Raw genomic sequence first — 24,132 nt, 5'->3', positions numbered from 1 at the left:
GCCCTGGCACCAATGTTTTTTTCAAAAATATTCTTTGGGGCCCCAATATTTTTTTAACTTGTAAGGGGGGCCCTGGTGCCAATGTTTTTTTTTTAACTTATAGGGGGACCCTGGCCACCAATTATTTATTTTTTTAACTTGTAGGGGGGCCCTGACCACACATTTTTTAAAAAACTTTTAAAGGGGGGGCCCTGGCACCACAGTTTTTTTAACTTATAAGGGGGCCCTGACCATAAAAAGCTTTTTATAACTTGTGTGTGTGGGGGGGTTACCTTTTTTAGCACTGATGTCTGTGTGGTCTTTTAACTATTGTGTGGAGTGGGCGGGATCTGGGGTGGGGTTTGGGAAAATTTTGTTGTAGGGTGCCCCGTGATTTCTAATGGCAGCCCTGCAAAGGATACTGTAGCACTCAAACCCACTCAAAAATAAATGTAATTTTTCATCCACAAATGAGCATGGGCAGAATTTTGCACATATTCAATAAAGGCAAGAGCAACAAAAAAAAAGTATTTCATATTTGTAAAGGGGCATAGCAGTAAACTGGAAGACATTTCTTTTGTAGAAATATATAGAAAATATTTGGTAAACAGTGTTATGAAACATGGTTTCAGAAATTTCCATTATCCTGGAAGCTCAGAATAATGTGAAGGCCATCTCCCAATAAAAAAGAAAAGGCAGTAAATTACTAATCTAATTATCTACCAAGGACCAAAAATTAAGTTTGGTTCAGTTTCCTTGTTTATCTTAAGAAAGAACAAAAAACATACATTCAAAACAATAGTCAGAAAGTATGTTCAGCATATTCACTGACCTCATCTCAACAAGAAGGTATACTGTCCCTTTTAGAAAAAAAAAAATCAATTGGCAAAAGCTGATGTTGAACTAAAGACTGCTGGGGATGCTGGGAGTTGTAGCTTGACAACAGCTGTAGGGCTTCAGGTTAGGCTTTTTCTCCTTTTTGCTCTCTGTAATATAAAATTGGATCTTGTCTGTTCTGAGAAGTCTTTCCATGACCTCTGTATAAGCTGTGTGCACAAAAGAGCAGATAATTAGATTTCTGGCATATTTTTTTTAAAAATAGATTTATGTCCTGATAAGAACGTTTTTAATAAGCTCAGTATTGGTCTGATTTCATTTAGAGTAGATAAATAAAAATTGCTTGACAATTCCCTTCTTGAGGAAATGCTCATTATTATTATTTATTCTCTGAATATAAAGTGTGTTCCTTCTGAGCATGCACTTTAAATATTTATGTGCTAATTAATATTTTGATCAGTGTGAAAGGGTGAGATGACTTGCCATTATTCTTTTCCTTTTTCTGTTCAACATTGCTAGGGCATCTGAACAGTAGAGTAGAGCGTTCTCCCAAAGGTACACAGCATTTGTTCTTCAACTCTGAATACTGTCTACCTTCAGGGTGTTGCACTAGTCAGGCTTTCTGGAAGTGTCAACTTAAGTAATACATTTTAGCTTGAAAAAGGAACAAACAAAAACAAACAATGCATTACAATAGAATTTAATACAATAGAGCCTAAAATGCAGACAAGGTGAGAAATAGACTGATTTATGCTTGTGGTGTGTTTCACTGGGGGAATGAACTAGAACTCCTGTACTAGAATAAGGATATATCATAGGAAATGGTGTTCACAGTGGAGTTTATTTTACTCATTAACAATGTGTACATTGTACCTGTACTGTAAAACATAATTGCAAATACCAGGTTTACTTTCATTATTCTACTTGCAGTAGACTGATGGTTGGCTGCTACGGGCTGCTGCACAATTCAAATCTGTTATGTCTAAAGTTTATTTTAGAGTCCCAAGATCCAATTGTGTTCACAATCCTTATCCGGCTCGCACTTGTATCCTTTCAAGCCCGGATTTCAAAACCTAAGAAAATAGCCAGCGCCACAGGCACAGGACCAACAAACAAAATATAGGGCAATATTGTTTTAATTGAAGAAAAGATCCTAAAAGAAAGGAACTACCAAGAAGAGTTCTTAACACGCACCCACCAAAATTTGTGAAAACAAGATTATCATGTGTGGGAAAAAAAGGGGAAAAACACCTCTGCGAGTTATCAATTCATTGTTGGGTGAAATTCATTGTTACTTATTAATACATTTGGTCTGATTGAAAAAAAAACCCAAAGAGGTTATCGTTGTAAATTTATGTTCCTTTTTTTTTTTTGTATCTTTTTTTCATTGTGATCAAAGATGAATTTGTCAGAGAAAAATTCAGTGAGATAAGAACGTTATAAAGTGCTATTAGTGCCAAAATGATCAAATCTGTAGTAGGCAGTTCTCAACCCACAGGTACCAAACTGTTTAGTGAAATTAATTAAAACGTAACATTTAATAGCTCTGTTACAAAATTCTGTTGACAAAATTGGTGGGGCCAATGATTAATTGCTATATACATTGAGTATGCCGAATAACGTATACTAGGTCGTTATACATAAGAGAATTGTAATTGTTTTTAACTGAATGAATTTTGCCCGTATGAATTATTTTTAACAGAGCTATTAAATGTTACGTTTTAATTAATTCACTTAACAGTTTGGTACCTGTGAATTGAGAACTGCCTACTATAGATTTGATATATTCTATAGTTCATATTCTCTCCCGTCTGTAGCTCTCACTTACCCCTGTTGCTCACCCCTCTGTCCCTTCTCTCTCCTCTCATCTGTCCCTCCCTGCCCTTATGTTTCCCCTTTCGTTGCTCTTTCCGATGTTATGGCGCGTGTGTGCACGCATGCACCCGGGTTCTAGCCGGCCGGGTTGCCTAGGACGTCAGGATGGCTTGGCCCAGCCCTGATAGAGAACTATGGTTTGTGGGTCAAAAATTTGATTAATTAGTTGGATAAATGAAAAGTCCAGTACAGCTATTATTATTGAGATATTTACATATCCACCATGATTTTTTTGCTGGTTTTCCCTCATTGGGTTATTAAAAATTGTCATTATCTGATGTGGTTGATGAACTGATCATACACAATACTATATTAAAGTCCCAAAGGAACAATGACTTTTTCAGTGCTTTCCCTTGAGAAGGAAGGTCGGTATGAAACCTGGTGTTTATACAAACATAAATGGCAGCAATCTTATGTCATTGAATGAGGGCAGAGAAATTCCTAAACAAAAATGAATCTTACATTATGTGGATCTAGAACTCTTCTGCTTTTAATGCAGCTGTGTCTTCCCAAATCACGGACAATAATTATTCGACTAGAGCACTATCCCTGGTTAAGGTCACGTTTAATGAGGTCCTTAAGATAAATGCCTACAATGATGCAAAGAAGGCACATTGCATGACTTTCTGTGTGCTAGGCTTGCCAATTGCCATTATTATAATGAATTTAGTGTCCTTGTTAGACTGGTTCATACAGTGCATGACATTGCCTTCCATTTTAACAGTATATATAGAGAACTTCATTTTCTGATCTATTATTTTATGTTGTTTAACATTAACTTAGGTATCTCTTCAATAATCCAACAGTTAAAATCTTCAAACTACATTGACTGTATGTATGTATATATATATATATATGGTATATATGGGATACCCGGTGGTATAAATACTGGGCTCTGCACCCCCCAATCATAGTGGATGTGGAACAGGCTCTGCTTCCTCCATACCACTGGCTTTACCTCTTGAAATTTTCTTGCCTTAAGGAACATCTCTCTGTACTACCAGAATTGAATCGCATACTATGAGCCAATGCCTAGTTCATCAATGTAGTTGCATACAAGAGGGTCGATATTTGCTGTCTGCTTATGGCAAAATTTAAATTTGGCAGAAGGTGCAGACACTTAAGTAATGTGCCTCACTATCCAATATTGCACCCATAATTCCAGCAAAGCTGCTGCCAATAGGAGGGGGTCTACATCCGATGCCGTTGAGGCCAATGTCTCAGAAGTGACACAGATGCATTTCAGTCCGGTTTACAGAATTTCCAGTGTATAGCATGAGTGATGTGTCGCCCCCAATTGGTTTGGTGCAACTGTGCTTCAGCAAATTGACACAGGCTGCTGTGGAACCCTGGATTGAAGGTGGCAGTAGCTCCAGAGTTCCCACAGCAGCCTGCATCATTAAGTGCAACAGCGCTCAATTCGGAAAAGGAGGAAAGCAGTGGCTATAGTGCAGCTATACAGAAGTGCAAGGAGCACATGTTGACACAAGTTACTTTATTGAATGGGAATTCTGGGGCAAATGACCAATGGCCAAGCCCAATTGCAGTGAAATAAATTACCCCTAGTCTGCATTAGGAACACAAGGGAAAGGTGAGAATTATTGTGGCATTGTGTTAGTTTATGTCCAGGCAAATACATGTTTTATCTAAATGCAGCAGCAAAATAGAAAAGAGTTTGGTTGTACATGTGCAATAGGAGCTGATTTTGCATTTCATTTGTCCTGCATTATTGATCAAGGTCTTTATGCACCAGCTTTGGAACCATCGGGTCCAGATGTTTTATCTGTTGACATTAGCGAAATATAAATAGAGATATCTTGTTTCCTTATTATTAACACTTGTGTTAATCAGCATCTAAAAATAAAGCTACGCTTTTTAAATTCTGCAATAAATACGTGTACCTGACTTCGCAATGTGTTCATAAATACTACTGAATTATGTAAAATATGGGTTTTCTGTGGCCTTTTTTGCTTAACATAGTCAGCACTTAAAGGAATTGTTCAGTGTAAAAATAAAAATTGGGTAAATAGATAGGCTGTGCAAAATAAAAAATGTTTCTAATATAGTTAGTTAGCCAAAAATGTAATATATAAAGGCTGGAGTGATTTGATCTATAACATGTCAGTCAGATCACTACTTCCTGCTTTTCAGCTCTCTTGGTTTACACTGACTGGTTACCCTGGCTACCAGGCAGTATCCAATCAGAGACTTGAGGGGGGGCCACAGGGGTCATATCTGTTGCTTTTGAATCTGAGCTGAATGCTGAGGATCAATTACAAACTCACTGAACAGAAATGTACCATGTGGCCCCCCTTCAAGTCGCTGACTAACTCAGAGTTATAGAGCTGAAAAGCAGGAAGTTGGATTCTGGCTGTTTTATTAGACATCTGTTCACTCCAGACTTTATACATTACATTTTTGGCTAACTAACTATATTAGAAACATTTTTTATTTTGCACAGCCTATCTATTTACCCAGTTTTTATTTTCACACTGAACTATTCCTTTAAACACTTTTAAGTTACATTTTAGTATGTTGTGGACTGGCCACTAAGCCACTTTTCAACTTATCATATTTATTACTTATTATAGTTTATAATTATTTGCCTTCTTCTTCTGACTCTTTGCAACTATCTCAAAAACAAATGCTCTGTGAGGCTACAAATGTATTGTTATTGCAACTTGTATTACTCCTCTTTCTATTCAGGCCTCTCCTATTCATACTCCAGTCTCTCATTCAAATCAATGCATGGTTACCTGATTGCTTAATTTGCAAACTGGAGAGATGCTTAATAAAAATCTAAATAACTCAAAAATCACAAATAATAGAAAATGAAAACCAATAGCAAATTGCCCCAGGATATCACTCTCTACATCATACTTAAAGTTAACTCAGAGGTGAACAACCCCGTTAAGGCAGTGGTTTGCAGACCCTGGAACACATTGCTACATTATGTCCATATTTCCAATAATAAGTTATGTGGAATTTATTTTATAATTCAGTTTCTCTAAGCTTCACAAGGGAAAGTTGTGCTCACCACTATTTTTTAAAATAGTAGTTGAATATATATATATATATATATATATATATATATATATATATATATATATATATATATATATATATATATATATATATATATATATATATATATATATATATATATATATATATATAGGAATGTAATTCTTTATTTTACACACAACTGCCCTGCATGCCTATTTATTCTCATCTTAAAACTCTAAATTCCAGAAAGTGAAAAACCTGAATGAAATATCACCTTAGGGAGGACTATATCTCAAAGCTTACAGTGAATATAATTTTTAAAAGCCACACAATGCTCGAGCACATGTCCAACTAATGTTAAACACTGTGTTTAAAGATAAACATGACCTTTACTCTGTTATTAAGTGAATGGACAAGGCTCCGAGATATCATTGAAGCACAAACATTGACATCTGAAAAGGAGAAGCTTCGTAGCTTATTCTGGTCCATGCTCTGAGCAACAATTTTCTATTTTTTTGACATATAAGCAGGGCTCTCTGAAAAGTAATTTAATTTTCAGTACAAATGGTTGTAGATACAGAGAGGTTGTACTTCTTGTGTGGCATTTCACAAAGCTGTTAGTTTTGCTCTGCTGCTACCTGAGACTAATCCAGTAAACATTACTTGGTGGTCTCACCAGTCCCTTTGCTTGTATGTCATGCCATACTGCACAGTTACAAGCAAATGAAAATATGTCAGGATTTGGTGTAAGCAGCACTGCCAAGAGCAACCAGGCAAACCAGACTCCCCACAGCATGCCATCTGTCAGCCCCAGTTATAACTCGTTTACATTATTTGCTTGCAGGCAATTCCTATCATATAACATACAATTCCAAGTTAAAGCTGGTCATTGTAATTTGTCCCGTTTTGCTGAAAATGTTTCAAATTTCCAGAGAAATTTAGGAAATGGCAAAAATTTGCGAAACACATTGAAGTCAATGGGCGTCAAAATAATTTTGACGCAAGTCAATTTCGGCACCTGCAACAATTTTAATACATGCGGCTTTTTTGTCCAAATACATAATAGTCAATGGATGTCCGGATAATTTTGGTGCACAACAATTTGTATGTGTGTGACTATTCTGACGCGTGCCCCAATTTTTTCGACACGGCAGATTTTTCACAGTTGAATTATCTCCCCGGTTTTGAGAATTAATTAGCCCACCATTACTTGTCATATATACACTGTAATATGCTGAATATTACTAACAATACCCTGGATGCTTGCTTATACACCTCCTCCTTATCCCTAATATACAAATGTACTTGCAGCAGTTAAATTGTTTCTTAAAAAATGGACAGGTGCAAAATGCACCTCTAATGTTTTTCAAAATGTGCACTAAAAAGAAAGTTTTGCACACAACTATAAACTCACCTCCCAAACCTTAACATTTATAATGAACAACTGCACATAATAAAGTATACTCTAGAAGTAGACAACCTGCAAGCAAATGGCATACATAGAAGCAGAAGCAGAGGGTGACACATTACATGAGAACTTGCTAAATATGCCTTTGCTAAAAATGACATAATGGGGGTATTTACTAAGACTCCCACTCCTATTTTCCTAACTTGCATTCATGAATTTACCTAATTTATCAAAAAATCTGAAACGAAAATGTTAGTGCGGGAAAAAATCGTGACAAAATCATGCGTCAAATTGAATTGGGCAATTTTTTTTATTTGACACTTAAATTATATGACTTTTTCGATTTGATGCCCAACTTTTTTTTTTTTTTTTTCTGATTATCGAAACAAAACCAGTCTGAAACCTCTGGTGTTTATACAAATGGCCTGTAGATGTCACTGTGCTCAAGACATACTGTGTATACTTCCTGGAGAGCTTAAAAGTGAAAGTTACTGTTGTGTAATGCCTGCATGATTCTCTGCTAATAAAGCACTGTTATACTCTACTCATCCTCGGCTACCCAAAACATAACAGATGACGACAAGGATGGCTCTTTTACCTCTGCAGCAGCCTGCACCTTTTCTTTCAAACCCTGGTGAGCCTACCATACCTTTTACTGCTTGGATCCGTATGTTTGAAAAATACATTATTGCTGTTGACCAAGGGGGGTTTTCTGCTGCTAGAAAGCGTGCTTTACTTATTCACTGCCTGGGAGCAGAGGGACAGCGTATATTCTATGCATTACCATTACCTGATACATATGAAACTGCTCTTACTGCTATAAAGAACTTTTTCGTGCCAAGAGTAAATGTGGTTGCTGAAAGATATACATTCCGCCAACGTGGACAACGTAATGGCGAATCCACAGAACAACTTGTTGCAGCTTTGAGAGAGCTGGTTGTTACCTGTGAATCTAATAGATGAAATGCTAAGAGACCAAATAGTGGAAAAAACAAACTCACCTCGCATTAGAGAGAGACTGCTCCTAGAACAGGATTTAACCCTCGCAAAGGCTATTACAGTTGCTAGCCAAATTGAAACAGCAGTGGCAGAGGCTAAATCTCTGTCAGTGAACTGCTGGGAATGTACAGATTGTGAATTCAACATTGTGGCCACAGTCACAGGCAAAATACAGTGCTAAGGAAAGGGATTCACCTACACTGCAAAACAAATAGAAAATACTGCTTTCACTGTGGTGCAACACAACACACTGCAAATCATGTTTCATGTCCTGCAAAAGCTTTACAGTGCCGCAACTGCAAAAAGGTTGGACATTTTGCTAAGATCTGCCGTAGTTCTGCTAAAGATGTTCATGAAGTCACTACTACAAATGTCAGTATTAAGTGTGGATAAAGCTGGTACATTTATTCCAGACAAGTTTATATGCACTGTCAGTGTCAGTACTGCTTCTGCTGACAAGGGACACTCCATTAACCTGATGCTTGATACAGGTTCAGCTGTTTCTATACTACCAAAGGATATTTTCTTGAAATACTTTGCAAAAGATCCGCTTGTTACTCCTGCCCTGAAACTGGTCAGTTACTTAAAGGATCTAATCCCTGTGCTTGGTTGCTTGCCAGTGACTGTAAAATTTGAATCAAATACTGCAAAATGTGACTTTTACATTGTGAATAAGGGCACTGCTATACTTGGAAGGGATCTCTTTGCTGCATTAAACCTACAATTAGTTGATGGTCTCATTACTACAGCACCAGTGCCTGCCACATAGCGAGTGTCTAAACTTTCACCACAAAGCAACACTTCACTGGGTTGTGCAAAGAACTTTGTACACAAAGTTAAGTTGAGACCAGATGTAAAACCAGTACTATTTCCTGATTCAGCATGGGAAAAACTTGCTATTGTAGATTTGCTATAACCTTGATGGACTATTACAGTAAATGGACAGAAATTGCATTTGTTTCTCATATAACATCAGCTACAGTAATAGCATTACTGTCTACAGTCTTCAGCAGAGAAGGTAATCCAAAGGAGTTAATATCAGACAACGGACCACAGTTTGTCTCATATGAGTTTGAATCCTTTCTGAGAGAGAGGAATATTGTGCATAGGAAATCTTCAGTTTATTACCCACAAACAAATGGAGAAATCGAGCTATTCAACAGAAGTCTGAAAGAAACACTACAGACAGCAAATCACTGGGAAATCTTGGAAAGTATTTACAACAAAGTTCCTACATAACCATAGAGCAACGTGCCATGCAACAACCCAATCATCTCCTGCTGAATTATTACATGGAAGACAGATGCGCACTAAGTTACATGTTGCAGACATGTTGCAAACTTCCACAAAATACTGTGCCTACAAAATTATCTACTGCTGATATTATGAAACATCAACCAGCCAAATGCAAGGCTTATACTGACAGAAAACGTGGTGCCAGAGAAGTACACTTTCAGCCTGGAGAAAGTGAACCTATAAGCGTACTGAGAGAATCAAAAAACTACCTGCATGGACCCAGTACTATGTGATGTGAATAATGTATATTATTGCTTTAAGATGCATTGTAGTTGTTTATTGCATTTGCCCAAATGCTTTCCGACTATAGGGGGAATATGTGGTGTTTATACAAATGGCCTGTAGATGTCACTGTGCTCAAGACATACTGTGCATACTTCCTGGAGAGCTTAAAAGTGAAAGTTACTGTTGTGTAATGCCTGCATGACTCTGCTAATAAAGCACTGTTATACTCAACACATTCTCGGCTACCCAAAACATAACAAAACCCTTGAAGTTCATGAAGGCAAAAAACATCTTCAGATTGTAAAAGGCATACAGTATCCATTGACTTATACATAACTTTGAAAGGTTTTAGCTGGAGTTTTTTTGGGTTTGGATTTTTAGCAGCTTGGCACATAATAAATCAAAAAATCTGATTTTTTTTTTTATTCTTAAAATTTTAGTTTTCTTACTACCAGAGAGAAAAAATTGAGGCTTCATAAATAGACCCCTACACTTTGACCCTCGCAAGGTATTTTGTCTGTGGAACTTCCTATGAATATTAGTTTTGTCAGACTTGTCGATTCTTTGACATATTTGACACCTATAATATTTTAATGGTGGTAAGCGCACATTATAATTTTTTTATTTTTAAAGCCTGAGTGATAATAGGACTGTGCAGGATGTGCTTCCCAACCTTATCACAATTGAAATGGAAAAGGAGATCCCATCCTGAGTTCCCTACCCTGACAACCCCAATGGTGTCACCCCCAACAGACACATTGGGTGGTCATAGCATGAGCCGCACTTAATTGTTGTTTGTCTTGATCTAACAGTCTTTCAGGGTTAGACATAAGAGCACAATATCTGAATAGGTTTAAAGAAGTTGTGTCCCTTTATATACATAGAAGGGACTATAATAAAAGTCATCAATGGAAATATATTTGCAATGTGAAAAAGTATTCTTCTGTGCAAACTATTTTCTTTGTGCAAATTTAATATACAGATGAAGCCACTTTGGACTGTCTGTTTAACACAGAATAAATAAACTCATTTCACTCACTTATATACTGTATATAACACAGATAACTGCGTCATAGCATCATTTTTTCATGAGGCCTCATGTGAACAATAGTGATTTTGTATTCTCTTGGAAAGGTTGAATGTGTTAAATGACTTTAGATAACACAGTTTCATCACTTTATCTTGAGTAATGGTGCATTTAACACATACATACCAGTGTCTTTGTTTGTATCTAATGTGAACCCCCAAAGCAAACTGTTCTGCCAGTGGAAGAAGAATTGTATGCGATCAGCTTCTTACTAAAAAAGTTGTTATTCTTGCATCAAAAGCATATACCACCCTTAAGCAGAATGTACTTAAAATGTACTATGCATGATTAAAATTGTGAAATACATGTTTTTGTAATTATTTAGGCAACTTTTTTTTTCATTGTATTACCTTTCCCCCAGAACCTCAATATGGAACTCCGCTTGATATAGCATATCTAGCAAATAGGTAAATATTTTTTCATGAATTCGATTAACATGCAATTTTACGAACTTTGCTTAGTGATTCACTGAAGGGAATATGCTGGAAATGGATGTTGATGTATTTCTCTTGTATTTGATGTGCTTGCTAAAATGTTGAGAATAGAATTCCCATGTCACATGTTTATGAAGCATGCCAGATATTTTTGTGTGTCTCAGCAATTTGCCAAGAATTGAATTGCACCACAGCATTCATTTTATTTAGTTTTTACTTTGGCATTTAGTGCAGGTATATTTGTTTTATAACCTCATACATCCATTACAGATTTAGGGCAGTATTTACTAAAACTCTAATTTATCAATTTCTTTTTATTAAAACAAAGTCGACCTAACTTCCATCCACGAATTTAACTCATTTATCAAAAAATCAGCTCAAAAAAGCCAGTGCAAAAAAAGGTTGCAAAAAAATCATGTGTCATGGGGAGAGTTCTGAGCAGAAACAGGAACCAAATGTGTACAGGAAGAAGGGAGAACAAGAAGTGTGGTCAAGGGATAGGCCAAGTTGACAACAGTCAGGCAGTGCAGTACAAATCTGGGAGACAAGAGCATAGTTGAGGTCACAGGCCGGGTTAATCACGGTACAGAACAGGATCCGAGAGAATTGTCAGTAAACAGGGAAAGGTCAGGACAGGCAGCAAACTAGGAATGATCAGGCACGGCCAAGGTCAGGAACAGCTTAGACAGACTTGAATAGCACCCAGGAACGATAAAAATATGCAGTGAGTCTGCTTGTTTTTGTCATTGATTACAATTAGAATACAAATCTTGCCAGAGATTATAAAAACAATGTATTTGCAAACAATGGACATAATGAACACTATGAAATTACGTTTTCCCATAAAATAGTTCGGTGTCAGTTTTTGTAAGTGCATTGTTAAAATTATTTTAGCAGTTTAACCTTACTTAAAGAACATGTAAAACCCCACACAACAAATTAATCAGCGAAACGCCTCTTTGAAATCTTTAGATAACTGCCACTCTGGTTGATAAAGGTTAACAGTAAGGCTGCCGTATTGCCTCAATCACTTAAAAATCCTTCTCCTCTAATCCACTATGCTCTCTCCCTCGGGACTTTACTTTGACTTTTTGTCTAATGAGCATGCTCCGTTCTTCTCAGCTCAGATTTTAACATACCCTCCAGTCTAACAGCCAATGAGGAGAGATCATTGCTGGTTTCCATAGAAACTCTAGCTGTCTGATCCTATTTTTTTCTTTCCTAACCACTTCTCGTGAGCTCAGCTTAACCATTACAGTACTCAACCATAGCAGAACTTTTTATCAAAGTATGTTGTGCCTGTGAAGCCCTGCTTTCTGCATTGCATGAACTTTACAGCATACATGTCCTATTTGCAGATGTCATTGTTACTGATGATGTGTCAGAGGGAAAATGGCTGCCGGGTGAAAGCTATTTGTTTTAGGAAAATGTGATGGTGCCAGCAAATGGAGGGGTATATGCATTTCAAATGATATGGCTTGGGTGGGGAAGATATGTCCAACTTATATACAGTACATGGTAGGGAAATGTAGTCTTTACATGTCCTTTAACTATAGCAGGGGGTTTCAGCTGGATGGCCATCTTGGTCCCACTTCAAAAGTGTTGTGTATTGATGTAACGTAAGTAATGTTTCACAGATGGATAAAATAAAATTAGGATTTGATGAGGCATTATTTGTAAAAATCTTTTCCTGAGCCAAATAAAGTAATGCTTGACCTATGTAAAACATTAAAACAGCTCAAATGATGCTTGCTTTACATTTCCCCTGTGAAAAAAAATCATTAAACCATTGAAACGTTGCTTCCATTTGGAAAATGTAAGCAGAAATAATTAAATTAGATATGTTGCATTGAGGCTGAAAGAGAAGCTAGTAGTGACTTTTACTTTTAAAACCTTTCATATCTGGAATGTTCCATTGCTGCTTCTTAAATTATTTTACATCATCAGTTAGTAATTGTCAATGTACTGTCAATACTTCACTCAAAAATAATTGTAAAAGTGTTGACGGTATTCTGCAAAATAATTGTTGCCCAAAATCCTGTACTGTGTATAAATACTGAAGGAGCAATATGTAGAACAGTGTCTCATTAAAAAAATCCATATTCATAGAATTCTTGAGTCACTATCACAATAACTCTGAGAGAGTGAGAGATGCATACCTGAAAGGTACATTTTCCCATGTATTGCAGCTATACATTAGAAAAATGAAAGGCTTTTGCATTGGATTCTGTGTGCCTATCCACTCTCAGTTCTGGGTGATATAACATGGACATCCATTTTAGCACTTGTGATTATGAACTCCATTGTTTCATCATTGAGTAGGCACATAGTGAGTAGCCAGAGTAAACACCATTATGACAACATAGCAACTGAAAGGGAAGACAGTATGGTTTTATTGGCTGACATTAATGTGACTATTTACAAAAGATATACCAGTCCATATTTTTTGAACTGCGCTGTGAGCTTTTTTACTGATAACTTATCCTAGGTGTCATGGGTAGTAGTGCTGTATGCAACTATATTTTTGCATTTTGAGTTCATCCATTTGCAGAAAAGGCTATGGCACATATATGGGGTTAGATGGAAGACTATAGGCTGCTGTAAGTGTTTCTTCTTGTAGTCAGTGTGAAGGTTCTGGTATTCCCAGTTGCTCTAAAATCTGCACACAATAGGTTTTCATTTATATATATGTGATCTTTGCTGACTAAATACAAATAATAAAAACATATCTGAAAATTAGAATCAAATAATTATTAGCATCCAATAATTACAGGGTATTTCCTTTATAAAATTCAAAGGGCGTCACACAAATAATTACTGGGTAAGTATGCAGGTTAAAACAAATAAAAGGTTGCGCAGGGTAGAAGTCTGCTAGAAATATGCTGAAGATTGTCAGATTTGTTAAATTTTTATGTGCATGAAAGTATAAATATCCTAGTTTTAGGAGAAACACATTTATTATATTGCAGCACCTCTGGGTAATTTATTAAACATTTTCTTTTACCTGCATAAATTCAGGATTATGCTTCTAGTAATACATTTATGCTATTGCCTTGGGATGATATCCCAATCTCTTACATAATTCCTCATGTCTAGCAGACTGCCCATAACACTTGTTTTTTAATCGTTCTCAACATTTAAAATAATGGTTGCATTTTTCATAACATTTACATTGTTTTTAGTACTTTTTTGTTCAACATTTGTTGGTGGGGGCTTTCAGAAGTTTAGTATTATATGCTGTTATGGCCTAGTTCAATAACCCACAACAACCAATCAGTAATTAGCATTGATAGAGCTAGTGTATTTTGGGATAATGAAAGAAACAACTCATTGGTTGCTTTGTGCATAGAAGCAAATGTACCCCGTATCTAAATATGCCTGTGAGATGATTGTTTTGCAAATCCTAATTCTGGTTTAAGAGAGAATTAAGAAATAGTAAAGGGATAATGAAATAGTTCACCGATAATATCATAATATGACCCTTGTGTCAGCAATTTGGCTTTGGACTATCCCAATAATCAGCGTACATATTTGGGTTCAGTTAATACTGCTAAATAGAGATGAATTCAATAATAGATATAAAAGGATGATTTACTAACTTGGACAGACTTTCTCCCTGTTGAGCAACCACTATTAAAACATACAAGCAGGTTAATTGTTTCCTGATAAAATAAAGGCATAATGTATTCATGTGCATAGTAAGCTCTGCTGGGGCAGAAACTGATGTTAATAATGAACAATGTCAGCTCTATATAACAAAGGATCCTAATAACACTCTGAATATATTTTAGAATACTGCTAACAGCAAATATCTGTAGACACTGAAAAAAAAAATCAAAGTTGTCGCTTTGGTTATCATTCCGATTTCATAATATTAACTAGAAGGCAAAATTGCTGCTTTGGAGATAGGAAGGTATGTTGTAAATCTTTATCCATTCCTTACATTGCACTGCTATGTGCTATGAGTCGAGTCCCTTAAATACCATGACAGTATATGAGATGTATGTGTTTCAAAAAATGCTTACGCTCTGTTTAGCTGACCATACCCGCACTGATATGAGTGCAACCACTTGTAAGTAGCCTGCACTCCTTCCATGGTGTTATGATGTTAATGATGTAGAAGATGATGAGGAAGGTTGTTGTCTCAGAATAATAGTCATAGTTAAGGCTGCAGGTAGAGTCAGTAACAAGTTCATGGAAGCTAGGTAAAAATCAAAAGCAAGATAATTATATATTAATTTCTTAATTGTTGTATTAGGTAAACAAGAAATAAAAATAACACACAAAATTACAGAATTTCAGCATTCATTCTGATGACCTTTACCATATTGTCTAACACAACTGTGTAATTTTAAGGCCTCTGAACTGGGTTTCCCTGGGACTTAACTTGTCAAGTTAAACTGTTACTGTATACTTTAGTCCAGTGGGTAAGCCACATTGTGCTCTCCCCAGATATAATGCTTTTCTATAGCATACACAGAGCCCTACTATTTATTTATATCAACATTTTGTCTTAGGTAAATAAATGCTCATAAAATGTATTTCACTGATTATAATTATGTTTATAATTATTATATAGAGAACAAAGTAAGCATCCGGTATCCAAAAATACTCCACCAAAGGTGTAAGGGGCAGGAGGAACTGGGAGCCACATAATAAGATAATATGGGGAGTATTTATTTTAAACAACACATTCCCTCTGTGATTTATTTTATGTTTGTATAAATAGCCCTTTTAGGATTTTTTTTTTGCTTGTGTTGTCTGCAAAAACTGATGTAAAGCTAAATATATTAAAGCATTAATGAATCAATGTGGCCATCCTGCATGTTCCTGTGAATTAAACTACTGGAAAATCAGACAGATTAAATGATGGCTGCCTTAATTTAGCTAACTAAAGCTTTTAAAGGAATATTTGCAGTAATTTGTGTATGTGTAATTGTGCACACATGATCACAAAGTATAATTTAAAGAGGGAAAACTCTTGATGTGAAAACTCTTGATGTGAAAACTCCATAAAAGGACAATAGCCTTTTCCCTCATACAATTCATAAAAAATTTTTTTATAAAAAAGGTCAACGTTAATTTCTCCAAAAAGACTTTGCAAATTAATTTACAGTATACATAGTTTTCTGTTAGATATATTTTCTAATAATGCAATAATTGTGAATTGCAGAAATCTTTCCATACCATACATAATTATTTTTAAAGGCAGTAGAAATTTGAAGTGTTTTTTACCACCAAAACCGTGATTGCTCACTTAAAGGCTGACATGATCAAGATTGCATTGTTGTATATGTATCATTGTGAAATTGGTTGAACTTAAAGAAAAATCATATCAGAGATATGTCCCATTAATTCTTAACAGCAATTCGTGGTTCATTTGATGTCTAACTGTGAAGCAAACATTTGTAATGCAGACACTTTTAAAATTACTATTGCCAGAGTTCATTTTAAATGAATTCTAAATAGCTTGAAAAATCATTTTGAATTGCTGATATGGTAAATACTTGTTTGATGAAAACACATTATGATAAGAATTAAAATCTCCACATAGTATAAAAATGTGGCTTTGTGTTGCTATTTTTAATGGGTCACAGAACCTGAAATTGATCCCATGCAAAATGGATTTTATAGAAATCATAAAAATTGGTCAAATCCTCATTACTCTGTCAGAAGTTGTTTTTCACATTATAAAACCTTGTGATCTATTTCTCTGTGTGTTCTTCTGCCTTTAATGAATCTATTTAGGCACTGCACTGCTCTGCTCTTCAGCATGTTTACTGCTGAAATCTAATGCATGTAGGAAAAATGTCCTTATTCATGATTAAGCTTTATCTAATATGCATTTGTGTGTAATCTTAAAGTACAACAGATCTATTTGATGTAGTGTACTGGTATGTTCTGTTTTTAAAAGAAAACAAAAAGCATGGTCTTCTTGGATGAAACTGCTAGAATTAATTCCTACAAATCTTTTTCTTTAACTCTATTAAATAATTCCATTATTTTGCAGGTCCCAGACTTCTTTTCCCAAAAAAAAAAAGCTTTATAAAGGTTGATCTTAATGTACTAGATATATTTGCACATTTGAGTGTTCAGATAAAAATCTCTACATTTCACCGTAAAAAGATTACAGGCCTCATTGCTTATCTAATATGGTCATTGCACAACTTGCCTGACACGTATGAACATGCATGTCTATGGGGCGATTTAACAAATTGGTAAAGTCTTTTCCACGTTATAACTTCTTAAATCTCTAAAACTAAACTAATACTAGTATTACTTTTCTAGTGCTAAGGAAAAAATACAATCTTTTGTAAATCTACCCTGTAGAGGCCCATTTATTAAACTTGAATTTTTTTGGTCAAGGTTTTTAGGGTAAAACTTGAATTTGTTGCGGAAAAATAAAACTCACATTTTTAGAGAATTATCATACCCAAAAGATGCTAAAAATCTGAATCTCAAAATACACCATCTCAAACCTGTTGAGGTCATGTAAAAGTCAATGACCGATGTCCCTGAAGTTGTTTTTTACTTTGTGATCTGCACTGGATGATTATAAAAAGCCAGGGGTTTCGAGGCAAAAATTAGATAAAATCGAGTTTTTGGAGCATCACGATATGAATCGATGCTCAGTTTTGTTGCTCAGTTTTTCAAAAAAAATTATTGATACGTGAGTTTAATTTGTGGAAGGGAGTTGTCAAATTTGTTTTAAGAAAAAAACTTGATTAATTCCAGTTTTAGTAAATAAGCCCTTTAGTCTGTTGTTTGAGATGGCAGTACTAAACAGTTCGGTCTATTATTTCTGCTCTAATATTTCTCAAACTTAATGCAGTAGTATCGTTGTATCATATACTGTATATAAATATATTTAGAAATAAAGCAAGTGTCTTAATAATTGTGTATCACTCTTGTTATAAGTTGATATTGTAACATGCCACAATAGCACATTCATATAAAACAACATATAATATATAAACAATATTTCATATTCACTAGGTTAGCATATCAATGTTGAAAACACATGAGCACATTTGCTGACCTATACAGAAAAAGTAACAGGTTATATATCATCCCTTTTTCTAGTGACAAATAAGCTTGAATGAAAAGCTCTGTCTATGGTGCTAAAATATCTTGTGATTGATGAAATTGTCTAGTTGGGAAATTCTTATGCTGTTTTGTGCACAAGCGTGATTTGTCAAAAGTGGCAATTTTCTTAGAAATATGTAAAATCCGTATAGTTTTAGGTGTTGGCTTCCTAGCATAAGCTTAGATGTTAAATTCTATTGTATTAACCAGTACCATGCATGTATAAATATGCATTTCATGCAGTTCACTTTGTGTTTTCAGAATTATTGTAAGAACAAATGATGTATCATGTTCCAGTAATAGTTATGTTGCACTCCAAGAAAAATTCTAAATTGCAATTTTAACCATCCTCCCATAGTTCAGCAGTAGTTTAAAGTTTAAAAATAGCTGCTAAAAACAGAATGAGACAGCCATTGCGTGTGGGAGTGTATTACTCTATGGAGTTCTAGCCTTATTAGAGCTGTGGATAATTATATTGTACTTGGCACACTTTTGTGAGACACAGTATCTCACAATTTTTTTTTACTCTTGTTGATTTGTAAAAGTCCAAGCAAAACAGATTTTTAGAAGTTTTTAAACATTATGAATCAGGGCAGATGTACAGTGTGAATTATTTGTAGGTGAAAATGCAAATTGAATGAAAACACAAGATCTTTAGTACATGTTCATTCATCCATTGTACCTCTTGGATCACATGGTTTTTACAGACGACATTAACAAATACTGTTATCAGTACTGTGCCTTACCTTTTAGTCCAACCATCTGTACATTGGGCTATGCCTTTTTGGATGCCGCTATTAAATTGTGTGCAAAAGTTGGTTGCTCAGTAATTTTATTCTATCATGCAACTGACATCCTAAAGTGCTCCTTAGTGGAGTTGTTGTCAAGCTGTCAGGCTGTCACCTATGAACACTGCCATTGGCATAGGGTTGCTCAGTCTAAGTTCGGCTTAGAGCAAGATTGAGACTTCCATGTGTCTCCTAGAAACACATAAAAGTTCAAATTGAAAGTCAGTTAGTGTGAGATTTGCAGTGAAGAATTATTTGCTTCCCTCGATATTCTTGAAGTTTTAACTGAATGGCTGATACACCAATATTTTTTTCTATGTCATTTACCTTGTTACATGCTAATTAAATGTTGGGTCTACAAGGGAGGAGGGGGTTTGAACTGTCTGTCAACCACTGCCTTAGTGAGTTGCATTAGAATGTATTCTGGTGATGGGATAGCTGCAATTTCATAAAAGTGTTACACTTTAATGTTTATCTACCATGCTTATAACTAGTTAAAGTCCAAAGATTACCTACAGATTATATATTGTGTAGATAATTACTGTGGCTGAATTTATGGTAATACCTTAATTAAACTGTTGTAGTATTCACATTTCTACTTCCTGGGTTACTGTTATGCAGTTTTTTTACAACTTCACTTGTTGACAGTGAGGGGCATATTTATCAAGGGTCGAATTTCGAATTGAAAAAACTTTGAAATTCAAAAAGACCAACCTAAATTAAGACAAAGTTTTTTTTTTTATATTTGGTAGAATAGGTCAGTTTTTGATTGAGTAGGTCCATATTCGGGCAAATTCGAATCATACGAATCGAAGGAATAGCGCACTTGTTCGAATTTGATTCAAAGTTTTTCCCCCCAAAAAAACTTTGATTTTTCAAAAGTCCACCAATTGACTCCACATAGGTCATAGGAGGTCCCCATAGGCTAAAACAGCAATTCGGCAGGTTTTAGATGGTGAATGGTCGAAGTCGAATTTTTAAAGAGACGGTACATGATAAATTTCGATATTCAAATTTTTGCATTTTTTTCAAATTCGAATCAGATTTGGACTATTCTCTAGTCGAAGTACACAAAAAAATAGCTTGAAATTCAAATTTTTTTCATTTGAAAATTCACCTGGACCTCTGATAAATCTGCCCCTGAGTGTTGGTATGGGTGTGTTTTAAGTTGTATTACATTAAATAGAAACTTCGTTAATGTCCTGGCTAAAGATTGAACCATAAAATAAATTCCATGTTGAAATTAGTTATTTGTTCACAACAAAAATTTACCATAAATCCCCAGATTATCTTTACTTTGTGAGCTGCCTCTCATTCTTCCAATCTGCCCAACCACACCCAAAATCTATATTAGCATAGTATCCTTCCCTACAAACCATAGTATTGCTGCCCACAAGCAAATGCATAATTCTTAACATGTTTTCAATATACAGTAATTTAAAAAAAATTAAGCTGCTTTAAAAGGTCTTTGTTTTTTTAAATCTTTATAAATGTAATTGTATAAAACAACTGGAAGTTTTTAATGAAACTATACTGGAAAATTGCTTAGAATTATATTTTCTTTCTGTAGGCAAAGTTTTTCACATATGGCATATAATGCAAAATATTGCTTAAATGTCACTCTGGAGCAAGCAAAGCCTCTTATTGCTTATTTATATGGCTTTGATTTTAATATTACACACGTTGGAATTACGCAAAACATGTCATCATGTATACTTTTCTTTATATGATAACAAAATAGCCATGGCACGAATAATTTTTATTTTAATCAAAAAATGTATTTTTCTCCATAAAAAAAGTACATTTACTGCCTCTACAACTCTACAGAAATTTCCATTTGCAACACCGAGTTTCAAATCTAGTTCGTCTCATCACTTCAACTCTTTGCTAAAAGGTATAATACATTACATTAGGAGGTATTGCTTAGTTTATCTAAGGAGTGTGTAGGTATATATATATAAATATATATATATATATATATATATATATATATATATATATATATATATAATAACCAAATACATAAAAGAGAGTTATTTCCTTGAATTATACTTGACAGAGAAAGTTATTTTTAAACCCCCAAGTTTTTCTGGTTTATCATGGAACACTTTGCTGTCTGACTTACTACGTCATTAAGCCAAAATGGAAGCCATCCATAGGCTGCTCCTGTGTAGCTTTCAGCAGTTGCAATGAAGTCATTTTGTCTTACAAAACATCTTCCTGCTTCAAGAAAAGCACAACTATAATCTTGTGCTTGTTTGTATTCCATAAATCAGACTCGGCCAAACATACTTCATGGTGAGTTTGTCGGTACCTTTATAACTGTGGCTTTTACTTCAAGAGCTGTGCTTTCCTTGTCTGCATTCCAGAGACTTAACAGTGGGGGATATAGGTCGCTATAAGCAAAAGCTGGTGTTTGTATGCTGTTCCTAGTATATTTTTCTGAATTATGCCTCAAATAGGAAGATGTAGAATTAAAAATAAAGGCTACTGTAATGATTCCAAACATACAGCAAAGTGTAATAATTACAGTTGCTGAATTAATAAATTCACTCTCTTTCATCATTGTATCCATCCCTTTTGTTGTGACATTAATACATTGCTTTTCAATGTGTTGGTAAATATTGGGTGCATCTATACAGATTTCATATTCAGTTAATGGATTAAGCCGTGTTAAATTGTACTGTTTAATATCAGATGGCATTCGGACACTATGAGCAATTTGGGTATATTCTGTTTTCACATAAGCAGTCCATTGTACACTTGATTTCATAATCTTAGATTTTGATCTCCATGATACCATAACTGAATTTGACTGCACTTCTTTAATAATGATTTTTAAAGATCCATTGACTTCCCCTGGAAAAGAACCATCCACTGTGATTAAAATCGTCTTTAAATCTGCACCAACCAAATTCTTTGCAACGCAAGTATAAAGTCCAGATTCTGATAGACTTACATTTTTTATTGTAAGTGTGCCTTCTGGGTGAACATAAAATATACCTGATGCAATATTGGGTACAAGTTTATAACCAGATGGTGTGATCCAGTAGATTTCTGGCTCGGGCTCTGCTGTTGCTCTGCAGTGCAGTGAAACAGAGCTACCTGTGTTCAAATCCAGATCCAAGGGGAAGCTCTGAGGCGCTATCAATGGAAGGCATATTTCCATCATTTCTCTAAAGTGGACTTGTCTGACGTTTAGACCTTGATATTCAGGGGGATCAACACAAAACAATGAATCTGGTTCCATAAAACGAATGCTTGTTTTATTCATGTTGATCCAACGAATGACACAATCACATCTCATTGGATTGCTGTGGATACTAATTTCTTTAAGATTGGGCAAAGCTTCAATTGTACTCCGGTATATTGCACTAAGAGAGTTACTGTTGAGCATCAGAGTTTCCAGTTTTGGAAGTCTGTAAAATGCATTAGGATGAATGTAGGCCAATTTGGGATTATTGGTTGCTTCTATTTTCCTTAGTTCTGGTAAATTTTCAATAGCAAGGCTGTCTATGGAGACTAATTCTGGCATATTATTAATACCTAGTTCCTTCAAATGTAGCATATTGCTAAAATCTCCCCTTTGTATTCTTCGAACAGGATTTTTATTTAGATCCAAAAATTTGAGGTTTGCAACTTTCTGAAGAGCAACAGAGGGAATGTGTATAAATTTGTTGTCATAGAAAGAGATGCTTTCTAATTTCGCAAGCCCCAGAAAGGCGTTATCAGATATTTCTGTTAGATTAACTCCTGCTAAAACCAGGCTGCGAAGATTGATAAGAGGCTTAAAGTTCATATCTTCTATATTGACTATAGGATTTTCCCCAATCATAAGTATCTCAAGATTTGGTATTGCTTCAAACCACATGCTGTTAATCACTTGCAGTCTATTTGAATTGAGGTGAAGCCTGAGAAGATTGCTTACCCCAGCAAATGCTTTTGGTGAAATTACAGATATAAAATTATGATTAATGTAGAGTTCTTGTAAATTTTCCAGTCCAGAAAAAGATCCTGTGGTCAGTTCAGTCAGTTTATTTTCTTCAAGGTACACAGAAAGAATCTGATGCATGTTTGTAAAATTGATATTTGCGATCAGTGATAAGTTGTTTTGTGACAAATCCAAGCCGGTTAGATTAACAGGGAAATGATCAGTGTCCTTTATTTCTTTAATGTTGTTTGCTTGTAAAAGTAGGACCTGTGTTTTTGCAGGCAGTTTGTCTGGAACACCGTTCAGGTCTAATGCATTGCAATCCACTGTAAGAGCCTCAATATAAATAGATTTTGGAGTAAACCAGGGCCTTATGTCACATGAACATGAATGAGGACAATCCACCTTTTTTGGTGTAGTGTGCCCATGGGCAGCAATAGCTAATCCAAGTAACAAGTGTATACTGAGGAACAAATCCCTCATTTTTGTTACCTTGTTTAAAATCCCTCAGCGCCACTGAAATGTTTATTTTCTTATATCAAAATATTATTATTCCAAAATTACTAGTTCATAAAAGCATTGCTTTTCTGTTTCAGTACACCAGTTGAGCAAAACGAAACATTTTTTTTCCAGGGAACAAAAAGCAAAGATGTTTTTTCAACGTGCCACGCATGCTGTAGTAAATGAAGGTCACCGTGTTCCTGATTGACTTTAAATAACCTTGATGATGATGTTGATCCTGTGGTTGCCCATTGTTTGTTAGGCTGGTAATTTACTTGCTTTATGTTACAATGCCATTGTTGATAACCAGCTAATATAAGGGCAGGATGAACTGTAAGAGAAAAATAGATAATAATTAGCTTAAGAAATATTCAGATAAAAATAGACTTATTTTATGATATCAAACATTAAACTCAAAACAAGTGGAAAAACTGCAGTAGAAAATTCAGTAAGCTTTTTATCTGCATTTCTGTATTCAGTTTCCATTGAAACATCCTCTCTAGGTTTATTTGCTGTAAGGTTTTATACATTTTGTGCTAGATCTTAAGCTTTGTCTGTCTCTGGTCAAAGTAATAAAAGAACTTCCCCTCCCTCTTTCTTCTGGTTTGTCCTTGGAAAGTCCATATTCACTATCATTAGAACAGGAAAACATAAAAGATGTGCATTGCCTTCCATTCAAT

The 24,132-nt window shown here is 35.1% G+C and overlaps 2 protein-coding genes across 3 annotated transcripts in view; one reads left to right on the top strand and one right to left on the bottom strand.

Moving 5' to 3' along the window:
• Positions 1 to 24,132, top strand: part of immp2l.L (inner mitochondrial membrane peptidase subunit 2 L homeolog) — a 532,531-nt gene that overhangs the window by 216,387 nt on the left and 292,012 nt on the right.
• The window catches only part of lrrn3.L (leucine rich repeat neuronal 3 L homeolog), a 43,177-nt gene continuing 39,809 nt past the window's right edge, over positions 20,765 to 24,132 (bottom strand). Inside the window, exon 2 of the mRNA XM_018252536.2 lies at positions 20,765 to 23,783. Within this exon, the coding sequence (XP_018108025.1) occupies positions 21,314 to 23,434 (2,121 nt within the window). The 5' untranslated portion in view covers positions 23,435 to 23,783 and the 3' untranslated portion in view covers positions 20,765 to 21,313. The remainder of the gene's footprint in view (positions 23,784 to 24,132) is intronic.

This window comes from Xenopus laevis, chromosome 3L (genome assembly GCF_017654675.1).
Source record: "Xenopus laevis strain J_2021 chromosome 3L, Xenopus_laevis_v10.1, whole genome shotgun sequence".
Lineage (NCBI taxonomy): Eukaryota > Metazoa > Chordata > Amphibia > Anura > Pipidae > Xenopus > Xenopus laevis.
Note: the sequence above shows the minus strand (reverse complement) of the source record. Positions and strands in the feature narration are given on the sequence as shown.